At 45.8% G+C, this 22,842-nt stretch overlaps 1 protein-coding gene across 1 annotated transcript; it reads left to right on the forward strand.

Moving 5' to 3' along the window:
• The first annotated feature begins 12,444 nt into the window (after positions 1 to 12,444).
• serpinf1 (serpin peptidase inhibitor, clade F (alpha-2 antiplasmin, pigment epithelium derived factor), member 1) lies at positions 12,445 to 22,150 on the forward strand. Its single transcript, XM_015961975.3, has 8 exons — positions 12,445 to 12,526; positions 14,152 to 14,212; positions 16,151 to 16,349; positions 17,671 to 17,826; positions 18,025 to 18,228; positions 18,722 to 18,861; positions 20,124 to 20,334; positions 21,872 to 22,150. Exons 2-8 carry the CDS (start codon positions 14,153 to 14,155, stop codon positions 22,120 to 22,122), a joined length of 1,221 nt encoding a protein of 406 aa, XP_015817461.1. The 5' UTR covers positions 12,445 to 12,526; position 14,152; the 3' UTR covers positions 22,123 to 22,150.
• The last annotated feature ends 692 nt before the right edge of the window (positions 22,151 to 22,842 follow it).

Here is a 22,842-nt window from a genome sequence, read left to right on the forward strand (position 1 = left end):
GGATGAACCACCAATCCTGCTCAATGGTCAACTTTCCTCGCGGGGTCACCCATAAAGACAGTGGGAGGGTTAAAAGTGTTCAATTTAACGATCAGGTTTGATTCAACTCAGGGTAAAAAAGGACCAAACCTAAAAAAACTAAAAAGTGTCAGCGAACCTCTCCAGTAGGCGCAGTAGCGAATATCTATAAAACACACAGAAGGCTCTGTGATGATTCAGGCATTCCATCTATAAGGCAGTTCTGAACAAGGGCGTCAGTTTGTTTTCAGAATTGCTGGGGACAATAACCATACACTTGAGTGGGGTTTAAAAATTGCTGGGGACAATAAAGTAGGCTAGCACAGGGGTCGGCACCCCGTGGCTCTGCAGCCGCATGCGGCTCTTCCATCCATCTGATGCGGCTCTCTGTGCTTGTAAAATAATGAATGGATATTTAAATAAAAAGCTTTATATTTTACTGCATTAATTTTACATCTGTAAGCCAATTCTAAATGTAAAGATTGTCTGCGTAAACCCGAACAGTTCTAACCCGGTCTGACTGTGAGACCGGGTTGACGCGTCACGCTTGTGCGTAATCGTATGAGCTTCTGAGCTGCTTTCTGACCTTCCCCACCTACAAAGTTTAATTACAACAATCAAACGTGACAGAGCCTGGATTTGTATTCTGAACAGTCTAAACATGTTTTAAAAAGAAACGTATGACAAAAGTGGCACCTGCTCAGTAAAACCACCAACAGGGTGAAAAATATCAAAATGTTGTAGGCAGAGACGGGCTACAACTTCTGGATCAACTTTATATAAATCGTTTTATTGATTATCATCTTATGAAAGATAACTTTGACGTACATGAGCGACCAGGCGCGTTGAAAGCTTTTCAAAAGTGTGGGGGATGTTGTCTGTGCCTAAAATAAGTTCATGTTATTCATCTTGTTAGTTTAATTTCCATAATAGCGGAGCAGGTGCGAATTTTAGACGTGTCACGCACGTCTCCGTTTTAAACATGTTTAAACTGTTCAGAATACAAATCCAGGCTCTGTCTCGTTAGATTGGTGTAACTAAAGTTTGTACTGAATGAAACTTTACATTAAACCATGTTGAAGAGAAAAGGATCCGATTATCGTCTCCCCCTCATTTACAGTCATGGAGTACAGTGCATTGCGCATGGCTCTGGGGTTAATCAGGTTTAGTTGTAACATGAATATGTTACTGGACACGCTGGTCTGGTTGGTTAGACCAGTGTTTGAAGTGGAAAACACACACACACACACACACACACACACACACACACACACACACACACACACACACACACACACACACACACACACACACCAATTAAAATAAAACTGTTGGCGTGGACTAGAAGCCAGGTGATGGTTTGTAGATTCTTTAATTTTCTCACAAATTATTACAGTCTAATAAAAGCATTATATATATATATATATATATATATATATATATATATATATATATATATATATATATATATATATATATATATATATTGTAGAGTATTACAGCAGCTCAAGATTTATTGGGATGTCTATTATGATTTAAATAAACTTGTCCTTTGTTTGGCGACCTGAGCGCCACTTCCGCATTCCCGCCAAGCTGCGATGTCGCGGAGATTCTCCATCCAAGTTTTCCAATATCTTTTTCTCCTCATTCTGCAGTGGTTTCCTCTTCTGTTCACTCCATAAATGGTTTTTATAAACACTGTGGATCTAACCCGGCTAACTTGCGTCTACTAACTCCAGCTGTTTTTGTAGTTTCTGATTCCTCCACCTCACTCAGCAGGGCTCTGATAAATACCCCCGTTCTTAAAACAATAAGTCCTTCCTGCTCAATGATCTAATTCTCTCTAAAAACCTGGATTTTCTGTTTCTGACTGAAGCTTGGCAGCAAACATCTGATTATTCTGGTCTAATTAAACTCTGCCCGAGTGGTTATTCTTTTCTTAGCCAGCCCTGGGGTTCTGGTCGTGATGGAGGCCTAGCTGTTGTTCTTAGAAACCATCTTCCATGTAGCTCTGGTCTTTAGTTGATTTGCTTCTTTTGAACTGCAGCTGATTAAATTCGGATGTACTGTGGTCTATACTGTGCTGTGGTCTATAGTCCACCTGGTCTTAACAGTTCTTTCCTTCAGGAGTTTAGTGACTTTCTATTCTCCACTGTGAAGCTGTCCCGACTGGTGATTGTTGGTGATTTTAACATTCACATTGATGATCCCTCAGACCATTTTGCCATGAGCTTCTCCAGCCTCATGGACTCCTTCAGCTTTACCCAGCATGTTTCTGGCCCCACACACACCAGGGGACACACTCTGGACCTTGTTTTTACCCTGGGCCTAAATGCTGACAGTGTTTGTCTTGAGGACGTTTATATTTTAGATCACCATTGCGTTCGTGTCCCAGAGCAAAAGGACCAAAGTGCTGTTTAACACCATCAGCAGTATCGTCTCTGCTGCCTCTCCTACAGCCTCCATTCACTCTGTTGCAGACTGTGAAAACATTTTTTTTTCTTTATGGACAAAGTCAATAAGGCCAGATCTAGCATCTCTCCTTCAGCCTTATCGCTGCCTCTCCCGACTCCAACCCAGCCCACCATCCTAGATAGGTTTGCTCCTGTTTCTTTGCCTGAGTTAACCAAACTAATTAACTCTATGAAGACCTCTGCATGCCCCCTCCACATATTACCTCATCTATGTTTAAAAGTGCTTTTCAGTCCATCGGTCCCAGCGTGCTCTCTATAATTAATGCTTCTCTGGTTTCTGGTCAGGTCCCTGCTTACTTTAAGAACGCTGTAATCCACCCGCTTCTTAAAAAACCGAGTCTCGACCCCTTTCTCCATAGCAGCTTCAGACCCATCTCTAAACTTCCGTTCATCTCCAAGAAAAGGTTGTGACTAAGAAACCCACAGCTGCTCTTGATCAACATAACATCTATGATAGCATCCAGTCAGGTTTTCGTAGAGCTCATTCTACTGAAACAGCTCTTGTTAGGGTCTCTAATGACCTTCTGACCCACAGTGATGCAGGGGACTGTTCTGTTCTGGTCCTGCTGGACCTGACTGCAGCCTTTGACACTGTTGACCATCACCTGCTACTGGAGAGGCTGAGAGACTGGGTAGGCCTGTTACACACCTGCTTAGAATCTATGAAAACTTGGATGGCTGGGAACTTTCTACAGCTGAATGAAGACTGAGATCCTCATCTATGCCCCAGACAAGCTGGTAATTCTCCAAACACACCCACATCACCCTGCTTCTCCTCCAGCTTCACTGGCTGCCAGTGAACTTCAGGGTTCATTTCAAGATCCTGGTTCTGGTCTTTAGGGCCTTACATGGACAAGCACCACCATACATTGGTGATCTTCTCAGTCCCTACACCCCCAGCAGGTCCCTGAGGTCTAGTGACCAAAGCCTACTGGTTGTGCAGCACCAGGCTAAAGGTCAAAGGTGACAGATCATCTGCTGCTGTGGATCCCAGACTCTGGAACTCTCTCCCCCTGAGCCTGAGATCAATGGACTCAGTGGTCTCCTTTAAAAACAGCTGATAATTCATCTGTTCAAGCTGGCCTTTCCGTGACCTTTATCACCACCTTCTCCTTGTTCTGTTCTTATTCTGCCTTTCCCAGGCTCCATTGATTTCCCTCTTTCCTATTCATTTTCTCTGTCTGTTACAAGCCATCTTCCCAAGCTAGCCTAACTCTTTAACAGATGTTACGTCTCAGGGTTGACTTGTATTTCTTTTTGTGCGTGGGCGTGATATCAGCCGCTCTTTAAACTGCCTGCACACTGTAGGAGCTAATTAGCAATCACCAATAACCTAGACTCTGATTCTGGCATTCCAGTGTTGGGAACGTTACTTTTAAAAAGTAATTAGTTATAGTTACTGATTACTTTGTCAAAAAAGTAACTCAGTTACTAAATGAGTTACAAGATCATAAAAGTAACTAATTACCAACAAAAATAACTACTTAGTTACTTTTTTCATTAAAGAATGCAAGAATTACTACAATAGTGAAATATAAATGACTAATGACTGGAACATAATAAAATGTATGTCCAAATGTTTTTTATAAACCTGAATAATTTCAATAAATAAGCACTTAACAGGAGGAACTACTAATAGGAACATTACACTTATCTAGACTATTAAAAGGTCACTGTGTGATATTTAACAAGACCCCAATCAGCTAAAATTTAAAATTGCAAATAGAAACACCTGTAAAGGTTCCTGAGCCTTTAAATGGTCTCTCAGTCTAGTTAAATTACAGAAATGAATGTAATTTTGCACAGTATTCTAATTTTTCCAGCTTCACATAATTGTGTGTTTTTAGCAGTGTAACGTGAGGAAATATGGGTTTTCTGTCACAATGGTGGTGTTGGACGCAGCTGGGTCATAGCTGGGTCGCTGAGAACTTTCACCCACAGATTAAGACCTGAACGCCAGCGAGTCTGGGAGGAAACCATAACATCTGCCACCTGCAGTCTACCAGAAGATGTGTTTACATGAGTTGTACCCAGACCAAGTCAAAACATAAAGTTTAAACTTCTTTTTCGTGATTTTAATGTTAAAATAACCATTATCATTTTGCTCATTATAAATGTGTTTAATCAAATGAATGACTAGTATGCTTTGGGGTAATTATAATGGATTAATGAATCCACACTTAAGTAGATAATGTTGAATGTGTGGTACTGACCTTCACACTCAAGCACACAAACATTCACACACACCCACACACATCTGCCCACAGTAAACTCCAGACACATTTGATGACGCACATGTTTTGCTTTGAGAAGAGAGGTTTTTGGTAAGTTTTCAGTTTTATGATTCAGTTCGTGTTGGACAGCGAGAGAGAACAGACCTGAAAACCAAAGGGGGGGCAGAGCCTGTTGGCTCGTTCTTCCCCCCTTTCACGCTGTTTCTGCCAAGCCAGGCAGAATAGCTGAATCGCGACTTCTAACGAAGACTCATTACCGAGTCTTTTGATTTCTGAGTGAATTAACTTAAGAAAGCGCATCGATAAAACGCTTTACCATCCACGTGTACCGAGGGCAACTCTGGACCGGTTCCGTTCGACACCTACGTCTCCTGTCAGCCGCCGGTGTCATCTGGATGAACCACAACATCCTCCACGGCCCGGATCCGAAAGAGGGTCCACAAGAGTTCGGTGAGACAGAACACGGTTTTAGCGTTTGATGCAGTTCTCTGATAAGACCTAAGTTTATCCAAACCATCACTTCACTCAGACACCTGTTTCTTCCTGAAGCAAAATCAGACTCACACACGCATTCATGTCACAACATTCTCAATCTTCATAAATTCACCAGAAGGTCTATTTGAGCAAGAACAGCATATAAACTGTTAAAAGATTGTCCCACAAAGTTGCCAATGTGATTGTTATTTCCTGTTTGTCAATTTTCAAAATCATTAGTTTAACTTGAAGAATTAAAACTTTTAATCCTTCAAACTTGTTTCCTCATTGAACTGAAACACAGACACTCAGATATTATCGGCAGTTTATGGATGAAAACAACCTTTGAGTCTTCTGAACAATATAAAATTTGGTTATTGATTTATTAAAATTAATATTCCAAATTAATACGTAGCATGGTTTCTCTTTCATAAAAGAGCATAAATCCATAACGCTACAGCAGCATTTATGTTGCTGCTAATCTAGTAATGATTAAATAAATAAATAAATATCCTTTAAAATGACACTAGAAGAGGCACAAGCCTGATGGAGGACTCACATTTACTAATGTGGGTCAGACCCAAACACAGAAGAGCTGAAGCTGGATGGTGAACACACACAGGTAGTTCTAATAACACCTGAGCTCCATGCCGTCTGAGACTGATGCATCAGTGTTACAGCGGGACTAAAGACATGATCAGAAACAGGTTACAGCTGGATGATCTAGGAAGGTAGAAGATCAGGACGTCCCGGTGAGCGGACCTTCAGGACGTCCCGCTGTCACGCCATGAAGGGCACGGCTGCAGATTCCCACCTGCAGCAGCGAATCTGCGGGGGGTCTGCAGCCATAGACTATTCATCACGTCTTCCTCGTTCTTCACGGCCGTGATGCTCTTGGATGAAAACATCTGCCTCTTTAGCTCCTGATCAGCAGATGACAGCTTCAACACACCGCGCTGCTTAACGCACGCATTTCCTTATCAGTAACTGAAATGACGTTTTGATACAAGAAGATGGTAATTAATTAGTTTGCTCGTTACTGAAAGAAATATTTTTTATTATCGCGGTTATTTTAAACGACATTATTCCCGTCATTTCTTTGTTGTGTCTACAGCGAACGGTGACAGTGAGAACACTGAGGGTCTCCTCCCACCCGGCCAATCATCATCGTGTTTGTAAATGCATTACCGACACCTCTCTCTCCCTGGCTGCAGCTGAAGTGTGGCGGTCAGAAAGTCTGTTGCTCAACGTTCGACAAGCACATAGTAACGCACAACCTTCCGTCCCCAGTAACGGTAACGACGGGAAAAGTAATTAATTAGATTATTCCATTACCTATAAAAGAACGCCGTTAGAAACGCCGTTATACTTAAACGGCGTTACTCCCAACACTGGTCATTTCAGTTGGCCAATCAGTGTGTAGTGTCACCTTGGTCCCAGTCGGACCGCTGGGGAGGAGGTCTGTAAAAAGTCGCCTCGGTCTGAGAAATGCATATCTGACCTGTGTGAAACCAAATTCTGTCCCATACCCGATCGTGCCGACAATAATGTGTAACCACCACTAGTCTTTGATGTGAAACCTGTCTCCTCTGGCCAGCACAAGATAAGTGACTGTTGGCCTTTACACACTAGCATCAGCTTCACTCTGCCTGGACCAGGTTGGGAGTGTTTCCATTCAGGTAGCCTTGGATTTTCCCATGTGCAACTAGACATCTTTTCAGCCCTCTTCTCGAGGCGGTCTGCCTGGACCCAAACAGGTCCAACACACCCACTGCCGGCTGACTGGCCAGCTCAAAGTCATGCGTACTATTATGGAGAGCCTCCAATGGGTGGATAGAATCAGCGATTCATTATCGTTCTGGATGCTGTGGCATTAACGAGTCTCTGAATGAAGCTGTTTCCCTTTGGCTCTGTGCACACACACACACACACACACACACACACACACACACACACACACACACACACACACACACACACACACACACACACACACACACACACACACACACACACACACACACACACACACACACACACACACACATTGCTGCCAGACACAGTAAAGCAGGATGAACTATCAGTCAGAGAGTACCCTAAAGCAAGAATGCTCAGACTGCTTTTGTCTAATAATGGAAACACAGAGGGTTTCTCTGAGCTTGTTTGTCCCGCCCACGTGCTCAATCATGTCTGCATTCCCAAGGCAGTGTGTCCAATAGTAACGGAAACCAGTGACACTAGCCTAGAGATGCTAGCACAGGTCAATTTGATCCATCCTTTTGTCCCAGTCAGAAATCTGGCAGCAGAGTTTTGAACAAGTTGGATCCATGCGGTTGCAGCCCGACGTAAAACAATCATCAAGGCAAGACACAATTAAAGCATGCAACACTGTTTTCAAATGACAACAGGGGCTTGATCTTGTTTAGCCATCGTAAAAAATAAAAAATAAAAATAAAGTTAATTTGTTTATGAAATTTATGGGCCGCATCAGTTTTTACCCTCAAATTAGAGACCACATTCTTCTCATACTGAGCTAAGGAGGCAACGTCAGTCTCACCACCTGCTTCAGCTCTTTCACCAGGGCTGAGTTTTATGATCTCAATTTTGGACTCATTTACAAACAGGAAATTACAGACCACCAGGACTTTAAACAAGCCACTTGGAAAGACACAGAGCCACCTGCTGCCCAAGAGATACAAAGATAGATCCGGCAGTCATCTGCGTAGAAATGAAACTTAACACCACAGCACTGAAGGAGGACCCCCCAGGGGCAGGAAGAACAGAGCAAACAGAGGGGGGCCAATGACCGAGCCCTGAGGAACCCCCATCGGAGTCTTTTCCCAAGGTGATGAAGCTTCACCCATCCACTCACAGAAACCCTGTCTTCAGCCATAGGAGCGCCACCAAACATTGGGGGGCCAATGACTGAGCCCTGAGGAACCCCCATTGGAGTCTTTTCCCAAGGTGATGAAGCTTCACCCATCCACTCACAGAAACCCTGACTTCAGCCATTGGAGTGCCACCCCTGTGACCCCCACCCAGTTCTATAAACGATCCAAAAGAATGTCGTACTCCACAGTATCAAAGGCAGCAGTCAAGCCCAGTAACAAAAGGACAACGGGATCACCCTCATCACTAGTTAAAATATATAATTAAAAATCATTAAAAGAACAGTCTCAGAGACACTTAAGACATTAAATCACTCCTCAAAGCGAAGAAGAGGTCCTTCTTAGCTAGAAACCTGGTATATGGTGACAAGAATACTAGAGAACTAAAATATATTAAGGAAATCTGAGAAAATCAAAAATACTTCTACATAACAGTACAATGGACATCTGGAAGAACCATCACTAACTACAGGCCAATCAACAGCAGAGGAGTAGAAGTTGCTTATGCAGCATGAATGAGCTGAATCAGCATTTCAGTAGATCTCCTGTTCATGTATGAAGGTCATTCTATAACCTTTTCAATGTGTGTTCTACCACACTGAGCTCTGCCTGTAGAGAGAAGACAGGTCCTGATATGTTGAGCATGCTTCACAAGTCCATTAAGTCAGAATCATTTTGGCCATGGAAGCACATTTCATGAATGACCTGTTTCCATCTTTATGGATGTCCCCGTCAGGCCTCGGCTCTCTGTTTTCTGGTCCGGACCTGTCCGGGATCTCAGACGAGCCCCTCCGTGTGTCAAGCGTCCATCATGCCACCACCATAGAAATCAGAGAGGAAGGTGTGGAGGCGTCCGCCACCACAGTTGTGACCCACACACGCTCAATCTCCCACTTCTCTGTCAACTCCCCGTTCCTCTTCGCTCTCGTCGACGATGCAACTCTGGTCCCATTCTTCATGGGTGTCATCACAAACCCTGTCCCAATGATGGTGCCATAATCAGCTATATTCCCCATAGCAACCAACCCATGACTGAGCCTGACAAGAAAAGAGATGTGAACACTGAATACAGCAACAAGCTGCCAGCCACCTTGGAGTGCCCCTGGTGGTGAGAAGGAGCAGCTGCAGCAGGTCAGTGGACAAGATGGCCTCAGAGGGAAACGTCATACTCAAGGAGAAGAACCACACTTCTTTTAGGAAAATTGTGGGCCAGCAACAAGGTTTCAGGTTCAAGAAAAGGCAAAATGTCTGCTGAACCAGGTTAAGCACCACCAACCGCTTGTGAGCTGCTTCACTAAGAATAAAGACTGAACCTGGTCCATGATAGAAGTTCATCTGCTTTCATCTCTTTGACTCTGTTTTAGGTCTGAGGGCCCAAACTTGATGTTACTTTTATCTCGTGTCTGTGTTTAATTAGCGTACGGTTTAGACTCCACTGAACAGGTTTTTTCAGTAATTAAAAACATTTCATAACTTAAAGTCTGGCCTTGTGTGACTCATTTATGGTGATGGTTCGACTGATTCAGCAAGTTCAGGTCAGAGTTCATCTGGAAAATCAGGAGCTCCTAAAGGTCACAGCTTTTATTCAGAGATGCTTTTACTTTTGCTCAATTTAAAGTGTCACAACAGGAAGTGATTTTCCTCCTCTCAGCTGATTGGGGCAGCAGTAGCTCAACAGGTTGAGCATGTTGTCCAGCAATCAGAAGGTTGCAGGTTCGATCCCATCCGGACAGATAATTCTGTTGTTGTGTCCTTGGGCAAGACACTTAACCCCCCCCCCCCACCCCCACCCCCCCCACCCCACCCCCACCCCAACCCCACCTGCTGGTGGTGGTCGGAGAGACCAGTAGCGCCTGTGCTCAGCTGCCTCCCCTCTGTCAGAGCACCTCAGGGCAGCTGTGGCTACACCGTAGTTCAACACCACCAGGGGGTGAATGGTTGAATGACACACTGTGGTGTAAAGCGACTCTGAAAGGTGCTATACAAGTCCGAGTCATTATCATACACACAGACTCAGCTGCCTAAAAGTCCTGTCGTGTTCACCTCCCACCCTTACTTTAGTGTTCCCGGTCAGTTTTTAGCACAATAAGCATTTTCACCACCAACATTCCTTAGCTGTGACCCAAGTCTCACACTCGGGAACACAGTCGTGTACAGAGACTGAGTGGCCCTAAGCAAAACACCATCCACACCATACTCCTGGAGCGCCCCCCCCCCCCCCCCCCCCCCACAGAGTGCCTCTGGGTACACGATCATAAGCCTCATCTAAATCCACAAAACACCATGAGCCCTCCATCACAGAGTTGGTCCACAGTTCCACAGCCAGGATGAAAACATCATTGCTCCTTCTCTATTGGAGGTTAGGGTTACTGGACACTCGTCTCCAGTACCCTGGAGTAGACCTTTCCCAGGAGGATGAGGAGTGTGATCCCCCTACAGTTGGAACACACCCTCTGGTCCTCCTTTTTAAAAATTGGGACCACCACCTGGTCAACCACCCCACAGGAACTGCCCCTGATGAACATGCAATGTTGCAGAGCGCTGGCAAACATTCAACCCATTTGGTGAATGCACAGGTCACGGTCAAGAAGTATTTGTTACCCCTGTTGGTCTTGGTCAGGGGCCCCACCCAATCAAATTGCAGGTCAGATCAGGGTGTGGACGATCCCAGCTTTGCTTTGATGGCTGAAATTGACAGCAAACCAAACAGCTCTGGATGTAGTCAGAGATGTCTGGTAAGCGACCTGGCTCAGGGCTCCGAACGTGGCCTCGACACCTTTGTGTCAGCCGAAGGAGTCACGAGCTTGCGTGGTCATAGGGTTCGTAGATGGCACAAATGGCGTTGGATGGTTTAATGAATTATCTCTAGCTTATTAAACCACACAGCCAAACTGATTTTACAACCCAGACATCACAAGATCTGAGATACTTAACCAGGTTTGCTGTCAGCATCTAGCTTACATCCCATCACTTCATCCATAATCTGTCAAGTATAATCCTTAGTTTAGGACAATAGAATTAAACCATGTCCTTGGCTCTGTCTGAATTAAAATTAAGTGTGTGTTCCCTAAACCGTTAACGAACCTAAAGGTAATGCTAAATCAAACATTCGAAGATAAATCAGATTGATAATTCATATTATATGGAATGTCACATTTTATTGATCATTTATAAATGCTGCTGACCCTCACTGCTTCACAAACATCAACTACATGTTTGGGCTCTGTGTGAAGATAATTCACTGGCTAATATGGAAGGTGTGGTTCACGTGGGAGATCGGCAAAAAACACGTGTACCCGCAAAAGACCATGTTTAGTTTGAAATGACTGAGTGAGTGAGTGACTGAATGAGTGAGTGAGTTAGTGACTGAGTCAGTTACTGAGTGAGTGAGTGACTGCGTGAGTTACTGAGTGAGTGAGTTACTGAGTGAGTGAGTGAGTGAGTGAGTGACTAAGTGAGTTACTGAGTGAGTGAGTTACTGAGTGAGCGAGTGACTGCGTGAGTTACTGAGTGAGTGAGTGAGTTACTGAGTGAGTGAGTGAGTGAGTTACTGAGTGAGTGACTGCGTGAGTTACTGAGTGAGTGAGTGAGTTACTGAGTGAGTGAGTGAGTGAGTGACTAAGTGAGTTACTGAGTGAGTGAGTGAGTTACTGAGTGAGTGAGAGAGTTACTGAGTGACAGAGTTACTGGGCGACTGAGTGAGAGAGTGACTGACTGAGTGATTGAGTGACAAAGTGGCTGAGTGAGTTGGTATGGTGTCAGTGCATCCAAATCAGGAGCAGAGCTCACACCCCTCTGCTATTAAGCTCAGTCTTGCTCTCGTTAACATGGAAGTAATTTACAAGCCAGAGCTTGACCTCATCCGGAAAAGTCAGGAGCTTGGCAATGGAACCTCCCGCCTCATGACACAGTAAATCTGGCAGTCATCTGCGTACAGACGAAATTTAACACCATAACTGTGTAGCATTGCTCCCAATGGGGGCAAATAAATGGCAAAGAGGAGTGGGCCCAGGACTGAACCCTGTGGTATCCCCCCCCCCCCCCCCATCACAGGTCTTCCCATGAGGACACAGAGTTGCCCACCATTACACAAAACCATCTGCAGCCATTCAAAAAGCCAACCCCGTAATTCCCACCCAAGGCTGCTGTTAAGTCTAACACCACCACAGCTGCACTTGATCCATAAAACTACCATTCACCACCATCAACAGTGCAGACCCAGTGCTACAGCCGGCCCTAAAACCAGACTGAAACATCAGAAACATCAAAATCACATCACTGCTGCTGTGCACATCCCTACAGTTTCCTCGGAGTTAATCGAATGTGAGGGTGGGGGCTGGGTGGGGTGGGGGGTGGGGGGGCAGGAGGAGTTCCAGGAGTCTCCACCTCAGCAGCTTGTCAGAATCAGGAGCGACGTGGACCGCCTGGGACCAGAGAGGTGAGACAACCAGTTGTTATTACTGAAACTTTTACATTTTCTGCAGTACTTTGGAAATGAGTTTTCAGAGAACCAGAATCTGAACTAGCTTCTGATCTGGATCCAGACGGTTCAGGCTTTCAGCTTTACAAGAACTTGCTGCAGTCTCTGAACCGTCAGGCCGGTCTCAGAGTAGCAACACTTCTCTCATCCATCAGGCTTTACACACAAAATATCGACTAAATCTGGATTTGATTCTAACTGTTGTTCTAAGTGTGAATGCTGCCGTTGGGTTCTCCATCAGAACGTCTTTTTTCTCTCAAGAACAAAATGTTAAATCAGATTTTATGTCTCATTTTTGAGGAGAATTCACAGGAAGTCACATCTGTCTACAGATTTCAACATTAAAAAATACTGGCAGAACAAAGTTTGAGTAAATGATTTTCAAAATAAAATACAAAATTTTCAGCACAACATTAGAAATTAGAAAAACATTAGAAATAAAAAAAATCTGTTCCTTAAATTCATTCAGAACCACAGTTGTGTTAGGAATCCGAGTTAGAGGGAGGGAGAGGGTGGGGAGGGGAAGAAAGGGAGAGAGACAGAGAAAGAGGGAGGGAGATATATATAGAGAGAAACAGAGAGACAGGGAGAAAGAGAGATAGAGGGTGAAAAGGGAGAGAGGGGGAGGGAGAGAGAGAGAGGGAGGAAGAGAGAGTGAGAAAGAGGGAGTGAGAGAGAGAGGTAGGGAGATAGAGAGAGAGAGGTAGGGAGATAGAGAGAGAGAGGAGGGAGAAAATGAGAAAGGGAGAGAGATATATAAAGAGAGAGAAACAGATAGACATGGAGAAAGGGAGAGATAGAAGGTGAAAAAGGGAGAGAGAGGGAGGACGAGAGAGTGAGAGAGGGAGCAAGAGAGAGCACGTGAGAGAGAGAGGGAGGAAGAGAGAGTGAGAGAGGGAGAGAGAGAGAGCGCGCGAGAGAGAGAGGGAGGAAGACAGAGTGAGAGAGAGGGAGCAAGAGAGAGAGAGGGAGGAAGAGAGAGTGAGAGAGGGAGCGAGAGAGAGGGAGGGAGAGAGATAGAGAGAGAGAGGAGAGGGAGAAAATGAGAAAGGGAGAGAGGTATATATAGAGAGAAACAGAGAGACAGAGAGAAAGAGAAATAGAAGGTGAAAAAGGGAGAAAGTGAGAGAGGGAACGAGCGAGAAAGAGGGGGAGGGAGAGAGAGAGAAAGCGCGCAAGAGAGAGAGAGTGAGAGGGGTTGAGGTCAGCCTTCCTGAGGTTTTTGTGAAACCTCAAGACGATCCAGATGTGTTGAGAACAAAAGAGTCCTTGTGGGTGGAACAGAACCAGATCCAGCTGCAGCTGCAGTGAAACAACGTTGACATTTAACTCTTGATGGATCATTTTTCCCTCTGGTTCTGGTTCCTTGGTGGTTTCTGTGATGTGACGAGACCAGGAAGCATCAGCTTGTTCTTCTCCACTGCTGATAAACATGATTTTGTGTCATGCCTACTAAATGACAAGCACTTCTTGTCCTTCTGGACCAGAATCAATACTTTTTCAGCTTCACAGCTGTCTTCCTAACATTCCTGTTGAAAAAAAATGTTCCACTTAATTCCATAAATGTGTCTGTTTGGTTCCAGGATGAAGCAAACCACGTTCCTGCTGGTGTTTGTAGTTCTACTGAACATCTGCTGGGCTCAGGTTGGTTTTTACTTCCTGATCAAACGAACTGATGGCTCTTCCTCTGGTTTTGCTGTGGAGACAGAAACAGCTGCTGCTGCCATCTTGGAGGATGAGCTGAGCTCTAAGTGTGATGAAGGCATCTGAAGCTTTTGAAATAAGTTTATTCCAAACCTTCACATGATCTTCAGATGAGTTCATCTAAAATGATGTGATGAGGAACAACATTCAAACATACTGGAGTCTGCTTGAGGGATGGTAGAACCTTCTGGAGGACAGGAACTAACTGCTCTGATGGACTTTGGCATCTTGTTCACCATGGAACCACATATCACACGAGGTTCCTGAGAACTGTATATGTTTACATATAACTACATAATTACACTTGAATTGAACTGAGAGGAACCCAATGGTCCAGAGGTATCACAACTTTTCTGACTGACTTCAAAAATCAGTTTGAGACATCTAGTGGTGCTGCAACATCTTCACCAACCCTCCCCCTGCCAAACATTTCTGCCGGTGGGTAGTGCCTTGGCCTGCCTCCATATTCGCAGCTCCTGAGTCAGGGGTGGGAAGTTTCTGGCGTCTGTTGGGTCGGTCCCGGTGGCTGCCTGGTGGGGTCGTGATCCCTGGGTTCTGTTGGGTCCTCGCCAGGGTTGGGCGCCCTTGGGTTCCGTCGTTATCTCCTGGGGCTCTAGCACGGCTGCTAGTTGCGGGGGTAATACGCTCCGCCTCTCGGGAGGGGGTTGAAGCTTATCCGAGGTGGTCACCAGCTTCTCTGGGGGCAGGTCTGTGGCTCCTCACACTCACTATTGGACACTCCTACAGAGAAACCTTACATATACAAGCTCACATGGTGCTCTCACAAGTATGGACTTGAGCATTTTAAACCCATGACCCAAGGCTGTGGTTGGCACTAAATACACTATAAATTACTTCTGTTTCAGTAAAAACTGTTATATATCCTCATGTTGTGGGAGCAGAGATGTTTTGGTCTTGTTCTATTTTTGTCTTCAGCAATCAGACATCAATTCTGAAAGCTTCACAGCTAGACAGGACATGGTAAAAATAAATCTGTCTGAGACCCAGATCAGACCTGGTTCAATGGAGCTCAGTGAGGAGGAACACGAGACACTCCTGGTTCTGGTTCTTACTGAGCATTCTGGGAGACCTGGTAGAAGATTCCTGTTGACCTGAACCAGGAGTTGCTAACAAACTGGGTCAGAAACAACTGATGGTTCTGGTGCTAGACAGACTCGTGTGTGATCAGTAAACTACCATATGAAGGACATTTGGACTGGTGAGGTCACATCAGGTCAACACCTGGATGTCTTTTTTAGACAGAAACTAGTCATAAAAGACGAGATTTCTACATATTTACACCATAAGTATGAGATAGGGTGAGAAGCTCGGCCATCTCGGAGGGGCTCGGAAAAGACCCGCTGCTTCTCCATATTGAGAGGAACTAGTTGAGGTGGCTCGGGCATCTGGTTATGCCTCCTGGACGCCTCCCTGGTGAGGTTTTCTAGGAATGTCCAAATGGGAGGAGCCCTAAAGGAAGACCCAGGAGACACTGGAGGGATTTTGTCTCTTGGCTGACCAGGATCCCCAAGAGGAACTGACCCAACTGGCCGGAGAGAGGAGAGAGGAGAGAGAGGAAAGTCTTGGCCTCTCTGCTCTGGCTGCTGCCCCCACGACCCGACATGTGACCCCGGACAATGGATGATAATGGATGGATAAATATGAAGGAACAAACACAATCATGCAATTCTGAAGGAAAAATTTCAGGATCCCCATGAAAACAAGATGGCACATCTCATGGAGTCACTCTTTAAATAAATGTCAAATTGAAAAAAATAACCCAACTAAGAATTTCTTCCTGATCAAAGCCGCGTGGAGCAGCTCAGTCACGTTTGCACTAACTCACAGTTTGGGACGGTTTTTGTCTCCCTGCTGCAGCTGGAGTCTGGCGGTGAGGAGGTGGTTGTAGAGGAGGAAGAACATGTGGAACTCTTCACGACACCAAAGACCAAAATGGGGGCAGCCATCTCAGACTTTGGCTACAATCTGTTCCGCGCTCTGGCCAGCCACGAAGCTTCAGCCAACATCTTCCTGTCCCCCATCAGTGTGTCTGCAGTGCTGACTCAGCTATCCATGGGTGAGACACATAATAGACCTTTCCCAGATTGATCCCAGACTGGTCCTAGATTGGTCTCAGACTAGCACCAGACTGGTTCTAGACTGGTCATAGAATGGTCTCAAACTGTTCCCAGACTGGTCCTAGACTGCTCCTAGACTGGTTCTAGACTGGTCCCAGACTGGTCCTAGACTTGTCCCAGATTGTTTTCAGACTTGTCCAATACTTGTCCCAGACTGGTTCTAGACTGGACATAGAATGGTCTCAAACTGGTCCCAGACTGGTTCTAGACTGCTGCTAGACTGGTCCTAGACTGATCCTATACTGGTTCTAGACTGCTCCCAGACTGCTTCCAGACTGGTCCCAGACTGATCCCAGACTGCCCCTAGACTAGCACCAGACTGGTTCTAGACTTGTCATAGAGTGGTCCCAATCTGATCCCAGACTGGTCCTAGACTGATCACAGACTTGTCCTATACTTGTCCCAGACTGGTTCTAGACTGGACATGGAATGGTCTCAAACTGGTCCCAGACTGTTTCTAGACTGCTGCTAGACTGGTCCTAGACTGGTTCTAGACTGATCCTAGACTGGTTCTAGACTGCTCCCAGACTGCTTCCAGACTGGTCCCAGACTGATCCCAGACTGGACCTAGACTGCTCCCAGACTGCTTCCAGACTGGTCCTAGACTGATCCCAGACTGATACCAGACTGGTCCTAGATTGATCCCAGACTGGTACCAGACTGGTTGTAGACTGGTCCCACATTGGTCTCAGTCTAATGGGCCATTCCCATCTGTACCGGGTCGGCCCGGGCCGGGTAGCGTAGGTTGTTTACATATCTGGGTGGCCTGGTATTTTTCCGGGCCAACCAAGGCTCATTCTCAGCCCTCTTCTCGAGGGGGTCTGCTTCAGGCCGACCAGGGCCAACACACCCACTGCTGACAGCAAATTCACACCTTCCATTAGAGCAAGCCTCTGATTGGTGGGTAGAATCAGCCCACATGGGCTTAAGGCAAGGATGTGTGGAATCAACCGGGCCAGGCTGGGGCCGACTGGGGCTACCCGGCCCGGGCCGACCCGGTACAGATGGGAATGGCCCATAAGACTGGTCCTAGACTGTAGTTCTACGTGTTGCTGGTGTTTTCACTTCTGGAGCAGTACGCTGGTGAAGGTTCTCAGTCATCCAGGTCATGGTACTGCAAAGGGGTTCAAATGAAGGAAAGAAGTCCATACACCTTTTTCCAAATCCCTTTGGGTTCAGTTCCGGAGCAGACAGATGTTCTTCCATGACTACAACACTTTTCCAAAGTACACCAGATGACACTCCCATCCTGTCCCACAGGTGGCTCAGAGCAGGCCCAGAGGCAGCTGTACCGAGCCCTCAGGTACCACACCCTGCAGGATGCTCAGCTTCACAACACCCTAAAAGACCTGCTGACTTCAGTAAAGACATCAGGGAAAGGCCTCAGCATGGCGGCGCGCCTCTACATGGCTCGGCGTGAGTTCACTACAAAGAATTCTTCTCAATGGTCATAATGTTTTGGCTGAAAATAGCAGTTTCAGTCCTGAGATGTAAACCTTCCCAAAATGCCGGACTGTGGTTCTTGATAGGGTTAGGGTCTAGTGTTAATCAGAGTCTTGTTATTCTAGAGCTTTAAATCTTTGGTGTGAGATGACCTGTCGGGTTTCTTTTCAGGACTTCGTCCGAAGCAGGACTTCTTCAAGGTGGTTGAGCAGCAGTATGGAGTACGCCCTAAAGCCTTACTGGGAGGTGCTAAAGACCTGAAGGAGGTCAATGACTGGGTGTCTCAACAGACAGGAAGGAAGGTGCAGCAGTTCCTGAGCAAGCCCTTGCCCCGGACCTCTGGCGTTAATGCTGTGAGCTCCACCTACTTCAAAGGTAAACGGCATAATGGGTAGACTACCTTAACCCAGCTGCAGATACCTGGTTGAGTCAGGGGTTGTGCTTCTAGAACTGGATCCTAATGCAGCATTAAATTCAGACCCTTCTTGTTCTTTTCAGTGATCCAGAGGCTCAGACTTTTGTCCTCATCTATCAACTGTGCTTATGCACAGATCTGTGCGTAGGAACTAATGTACACATTGAGTGGTATTCTTTATTTTGTACTTTTGCGTGATTATGTATGTTAATGACCGTGAATGGACAAAAGCACCTGGGTACGCAAAGGTGGGATTTATCATCAGGTGTTTGCGAAGGTACATGCTTACGAGAGGCCACCGCATGTTTAATAAATCAAGATTTTGACTGCTCATACAAACATTCTAAATTTCGTTCAGAATATAGGAATATTTCTTCAACTGTTTGATGAATGATGGCCCAGGTCCCGAGGTTTACGAAAGTCTGTGTGACGTTCTAACTGGCTCCTCTACAGGAAGGTGGGTGACCCGCTTTAGTCAGAGTGGAACGCTGGAGAATTTTCAGGTTGATGGTGGGACACCAGTCCAGGTTCCCATGATGCAACAGGATAACTACCCTGTGAAGATGGGAGTGGACTCGGACCTGCGCTGCACTGTGAGTGTTCTGCTGGAATTCCTGACTGAAGTAACACCATCAGCCTAATGAGCTCATGAGTGGCTAAAAGAGCTTCATGATTCTCTATGCTATCAGCAGCTTCAGAACAAACAAGTAGAAGCCTTTTACCATACCAGTTTGTTTATAAAGCACTTTCAAAACTCAACGTAGACCAGTAAAACAACACATAAAAGCAAGTCCGAGCCACATCGAACCACATCATGGAAAAGCCAAAGAATAAAAAGTGAGTATTTAAACGAGACTTAAAATGGGGAGGGGGCCTGTCCGACCTGGATGGACAGCTGCAGACCTGCCACAAGGCAGTAGTCTCGCATCGTCACAGTCAGCAGACTTTAGTGAACGGGACCGTGTATAAGGTTGTAAAAGGTCAGAAGAGCATGTTGGAGAACAATCATTGAGATTTAAAAACTAGAAATAGGATTTTGAAATTCAGTGCACCAGCAGCCAGTGGAGGGATGACAAGACTGACATGATGTGCTCAGACCTTTTTGTCCCTGTGACAATCCATGCAGCTACGCTCTGCACCCGCTGGAGGCGGCCAACCGCTGCCTGGGTGACACCCAACAGCAGACCAAGTAATCTAGCCTAGACTAAAAAGGCATGGACTACCGTCCCTAGGGGCGTTTGCAGGAGAAACTGTTTGATCTTTCCTAGGCGCCTGAGCTGGAAAAACATGATGTTACAATCGCTGTTATCTGGCTATCTAAGTTAAGGATGGGGTCCATCTCAACTCCCAGGTTGTTAATACAAGACTTCCTAAAGGGTGCCAGGGAGGAGAGGGCGCAGTCGGGATTCTTACCAGGACCACTAGGCCACTTAGGGTCATTGAGACTGTCCAACGGGGGCCGCAGAGAGGGTGCACCAGTGTTTTAATGGACAGATAGAACTGACAATCTTCCACATTCATTTCAGGGTAACTGGGGACTTTTACCATGTAAATCACTAAACAAATATGAGGATACTGCTCATAGAGCTGTGCCTCACCCACACCTCTGACTAACCCAACCGGCAGGTTGCTCCCTGCCATCACCACACCGCTCACCACTTACTGTCAGACATGCTGTGCAGAGCACTCTATCACAGGCAGGTATACACACCTCCCTAATGACCAGGTTTAATGAACGCAATGGGGTTTGTCCCATGGGTGGGACACTGGAATGCTAGAGGGTGAAAGTTTTCCAGACCCTTGAATCTTTAATGGACATGAGTTTTCTGAAATTTGAATTTTCTGAGGCCCACAGATCGCCCAGGTCCAGATGCAGGATGACATTAGCATGTTTGTGTTCCTGCCTGAAGACGTGACAACAAACACCACCCTGTTGGAGGAGAGTCTGACTGCAGAGTTTGTGCAGGACCTCTCCATGGCCCTCCAACCAGCCCAGTTGTCCCTGCTTCTGCCTATCCTGAGGCTCAGCTTTTCCACAGACCTGCTGCCATTACTGGGTGACCTTGGTGAGTCCAGTTCTACTCATAGAGACCCGTGTGTCACCTTGGTCCTTCTGAACACCTGAAAACCGCAAGCCAGAGCGTGTTCAGTTAGTTTGATCGTAATTCACTTTTTGTCTAGCGAGGGACAGATACTAAAACAGAGCTCATTGATCGACCATGTCAAAATGAACGAGTCGTGTGACGGCACACTGAAGAGAAACCCGTGGAGGCAAGCCTCTCCCAGATCTGTAGTACGATGAGTGGGTGTCCTGTTGCCACTTGAGCAGTAAAAACGTTGTTAGCATTCCTCCAGCTCTACCCACATCAGTGAACGTGGCTGAAAGGTTCAAATGTTACCTAATTTTCTTTAAAGTAGTTTAGATTTTTATTAAAACCATAACTAGAAGAAATTAATGTTTTAAATATTTGAATATAATTTAACTGTAATTTTAGTTTGATGTATTTGGGTCACAGCTTGTCATCTGGAGGTAATTGTGGGTCTCAATGCCAGACCAGTTGACAATCACTGCTCTAGCCCAGGTTCAGGGTCTTAGTTCACAGTCACCAAACTGGACCCTGACCTTGACATAGAACCAGGTAAGAAGTTAAGGTCCAGTTCTCCACAGAACTCAGATAAGTAGAGAAGCCTATTGGGTCCACCGTCATGTTTAAGTTTATGTGTTTAGCAGTCGCTTTTGTCCAAAGACACTTACAGGTGATGATGAAGCAGCAGGTTGCCCTTGAGGCTAACAACAAGCACTGATGAGTCAGTCCTAGGTGGCAGTGAGGCAGCATAATGAATCCTAGAGGGAAGTGAACATGGAGTGGACAGTAGAGTGTGGGACGGGCGCTGGGAGGGTTCTAGCTTAGAAGATGTTCTCATAAGGATGGACTTCCCTACACATCATCAGTGTGGTGGCTGTGGTTGGCACTAAATGCACTATGAGTTATTACCGTGTGTTTCTCAGCAGAAATAGTTACTGTTATACATCCTCATGTTGGTGCAGTCGTGCTTTAGTCTTGTTGTATATTTGTGTGTGTGTGTGTCTCTCTCTCTCTCTCTGTGCAGGTCTAGAAGCAGATTCTTGTTAATCATTTCTTGTTTATTTTTGTGAACCCCCCTCCCCCACCTCTCTCCCCCGTTCTCTGACACGTCTGTCTCCATGTCCGTTGGTGTTTAAAACAACCAAAAATATTTCTAATAAAGTTTTGGTGTCAGGAGCATTATAGCAGAAGCTAGAACGCTCCACCTGTGAGAATAAAACCGCAAGGCTCGTCTTCGGCATTCAGGCGTCAGTTCTGATCACAGCCGAACAGGACACGGTAAAAAAAAAAAAAAGCTCTCTGAAGAGCTGGGTCCTCAGAAAGTTCTTGAAAGTCGACAAGGATGCCGCTTGTCATAGATTCCTAGTTCAGGTGTTTAGGCGCAGGACCAGAGAAGCTGCCAAACCCTTCTAACCTGAAAAGACCTGATTGGGAAGAATTTTTAGGTTTCTTTTTTCTTACCGTAAAACATGTAGCAACTCAAAGTCGTGACTCATCCTTTCGACTGGCCTTGCAGGTCTCTCAGAGTGGCTGGAAAACCCAGAACTGGATGACATCTCGATCCAACCCGCCAAACTAAGCAGTGTACATCACAAGGTTGTCATGGAGATGGCGCCTGAGGGAAACCAGTATCCCGTTGCTACCTTGGAACCATCTCACCTGACTTACCGAGTGGACCGACCCTTTATTTACCTGATCAGAGATGAGCCATCAGGAGCACTGCTCTTTATCGGCAAGGTGGTCAACCCCAAGGACCTGACAATATAACACACACACACACACACACACACACACACACACACACACACACACACACACACACACACACACACACACGCACGCACGCACGCACGCACGCACGCACGCACACACACACACACACACACACACAGCGCATAACTAAACACACACATATATACTGTACATATAAAATCACACACACACACACACTTCTAGCAGGCCCTAGGAGGGACTCTGGGACTATCCTCAAGGACGTCTCTGCTGCGGTTCTTGTACTGGTCCAACAGGGGGCAACAGCTGCTTGGGTTTGACATCACTGAAATGTTTTTGCTTCTGTTTTAGAGCTTTTGTCTCTTTTATAGTTCCTAATGAATGATCATAAATCCTCAAACCAAATTCATCTAAATCCTGAAACTGGGAATTCTAGGAGAAGAACCTCTGATCCCAGACCTGCAGGGCTTCTCCTGACAGCTGGGTTCAGCATGATCTCTGTGATGAACCTGACCTTTGGACTGACACTGTTTCCTTGGATCAGAACTGTTGGACCTCACAGTTGTCGGTGAGGTTCATAGGCTTTGGTTCCAGAACCAGAACCAACTCACTCAGTGTTCTCACACAACATTGTGTTTTAAACCTGTATGTTGGGCGTGGCTAACAGCTGTCACTCAAGATGTGCTGCTCTGCTGTAAGATCTGATGTTATCATTATAATAAAAGCACAAAAGCATGCATTAGAAGATAGCCTGGC

This window comes from Nothobranchius furzeri, chromosome 10, assembly GCF_043380555.1.
Source record: "Nothobranchius furzeri strain GRZ-AD chromosome 10, NfurGRZ-RIMD1, whole genome shotgun sequence".
Lineage (NCBI taxonomy): Eukaryota > Metazoa > Chordata > Actinopteri > Cyprinodontiformes > Nothobranchiidae > Nothobranchius > Nothobranchius furzeri.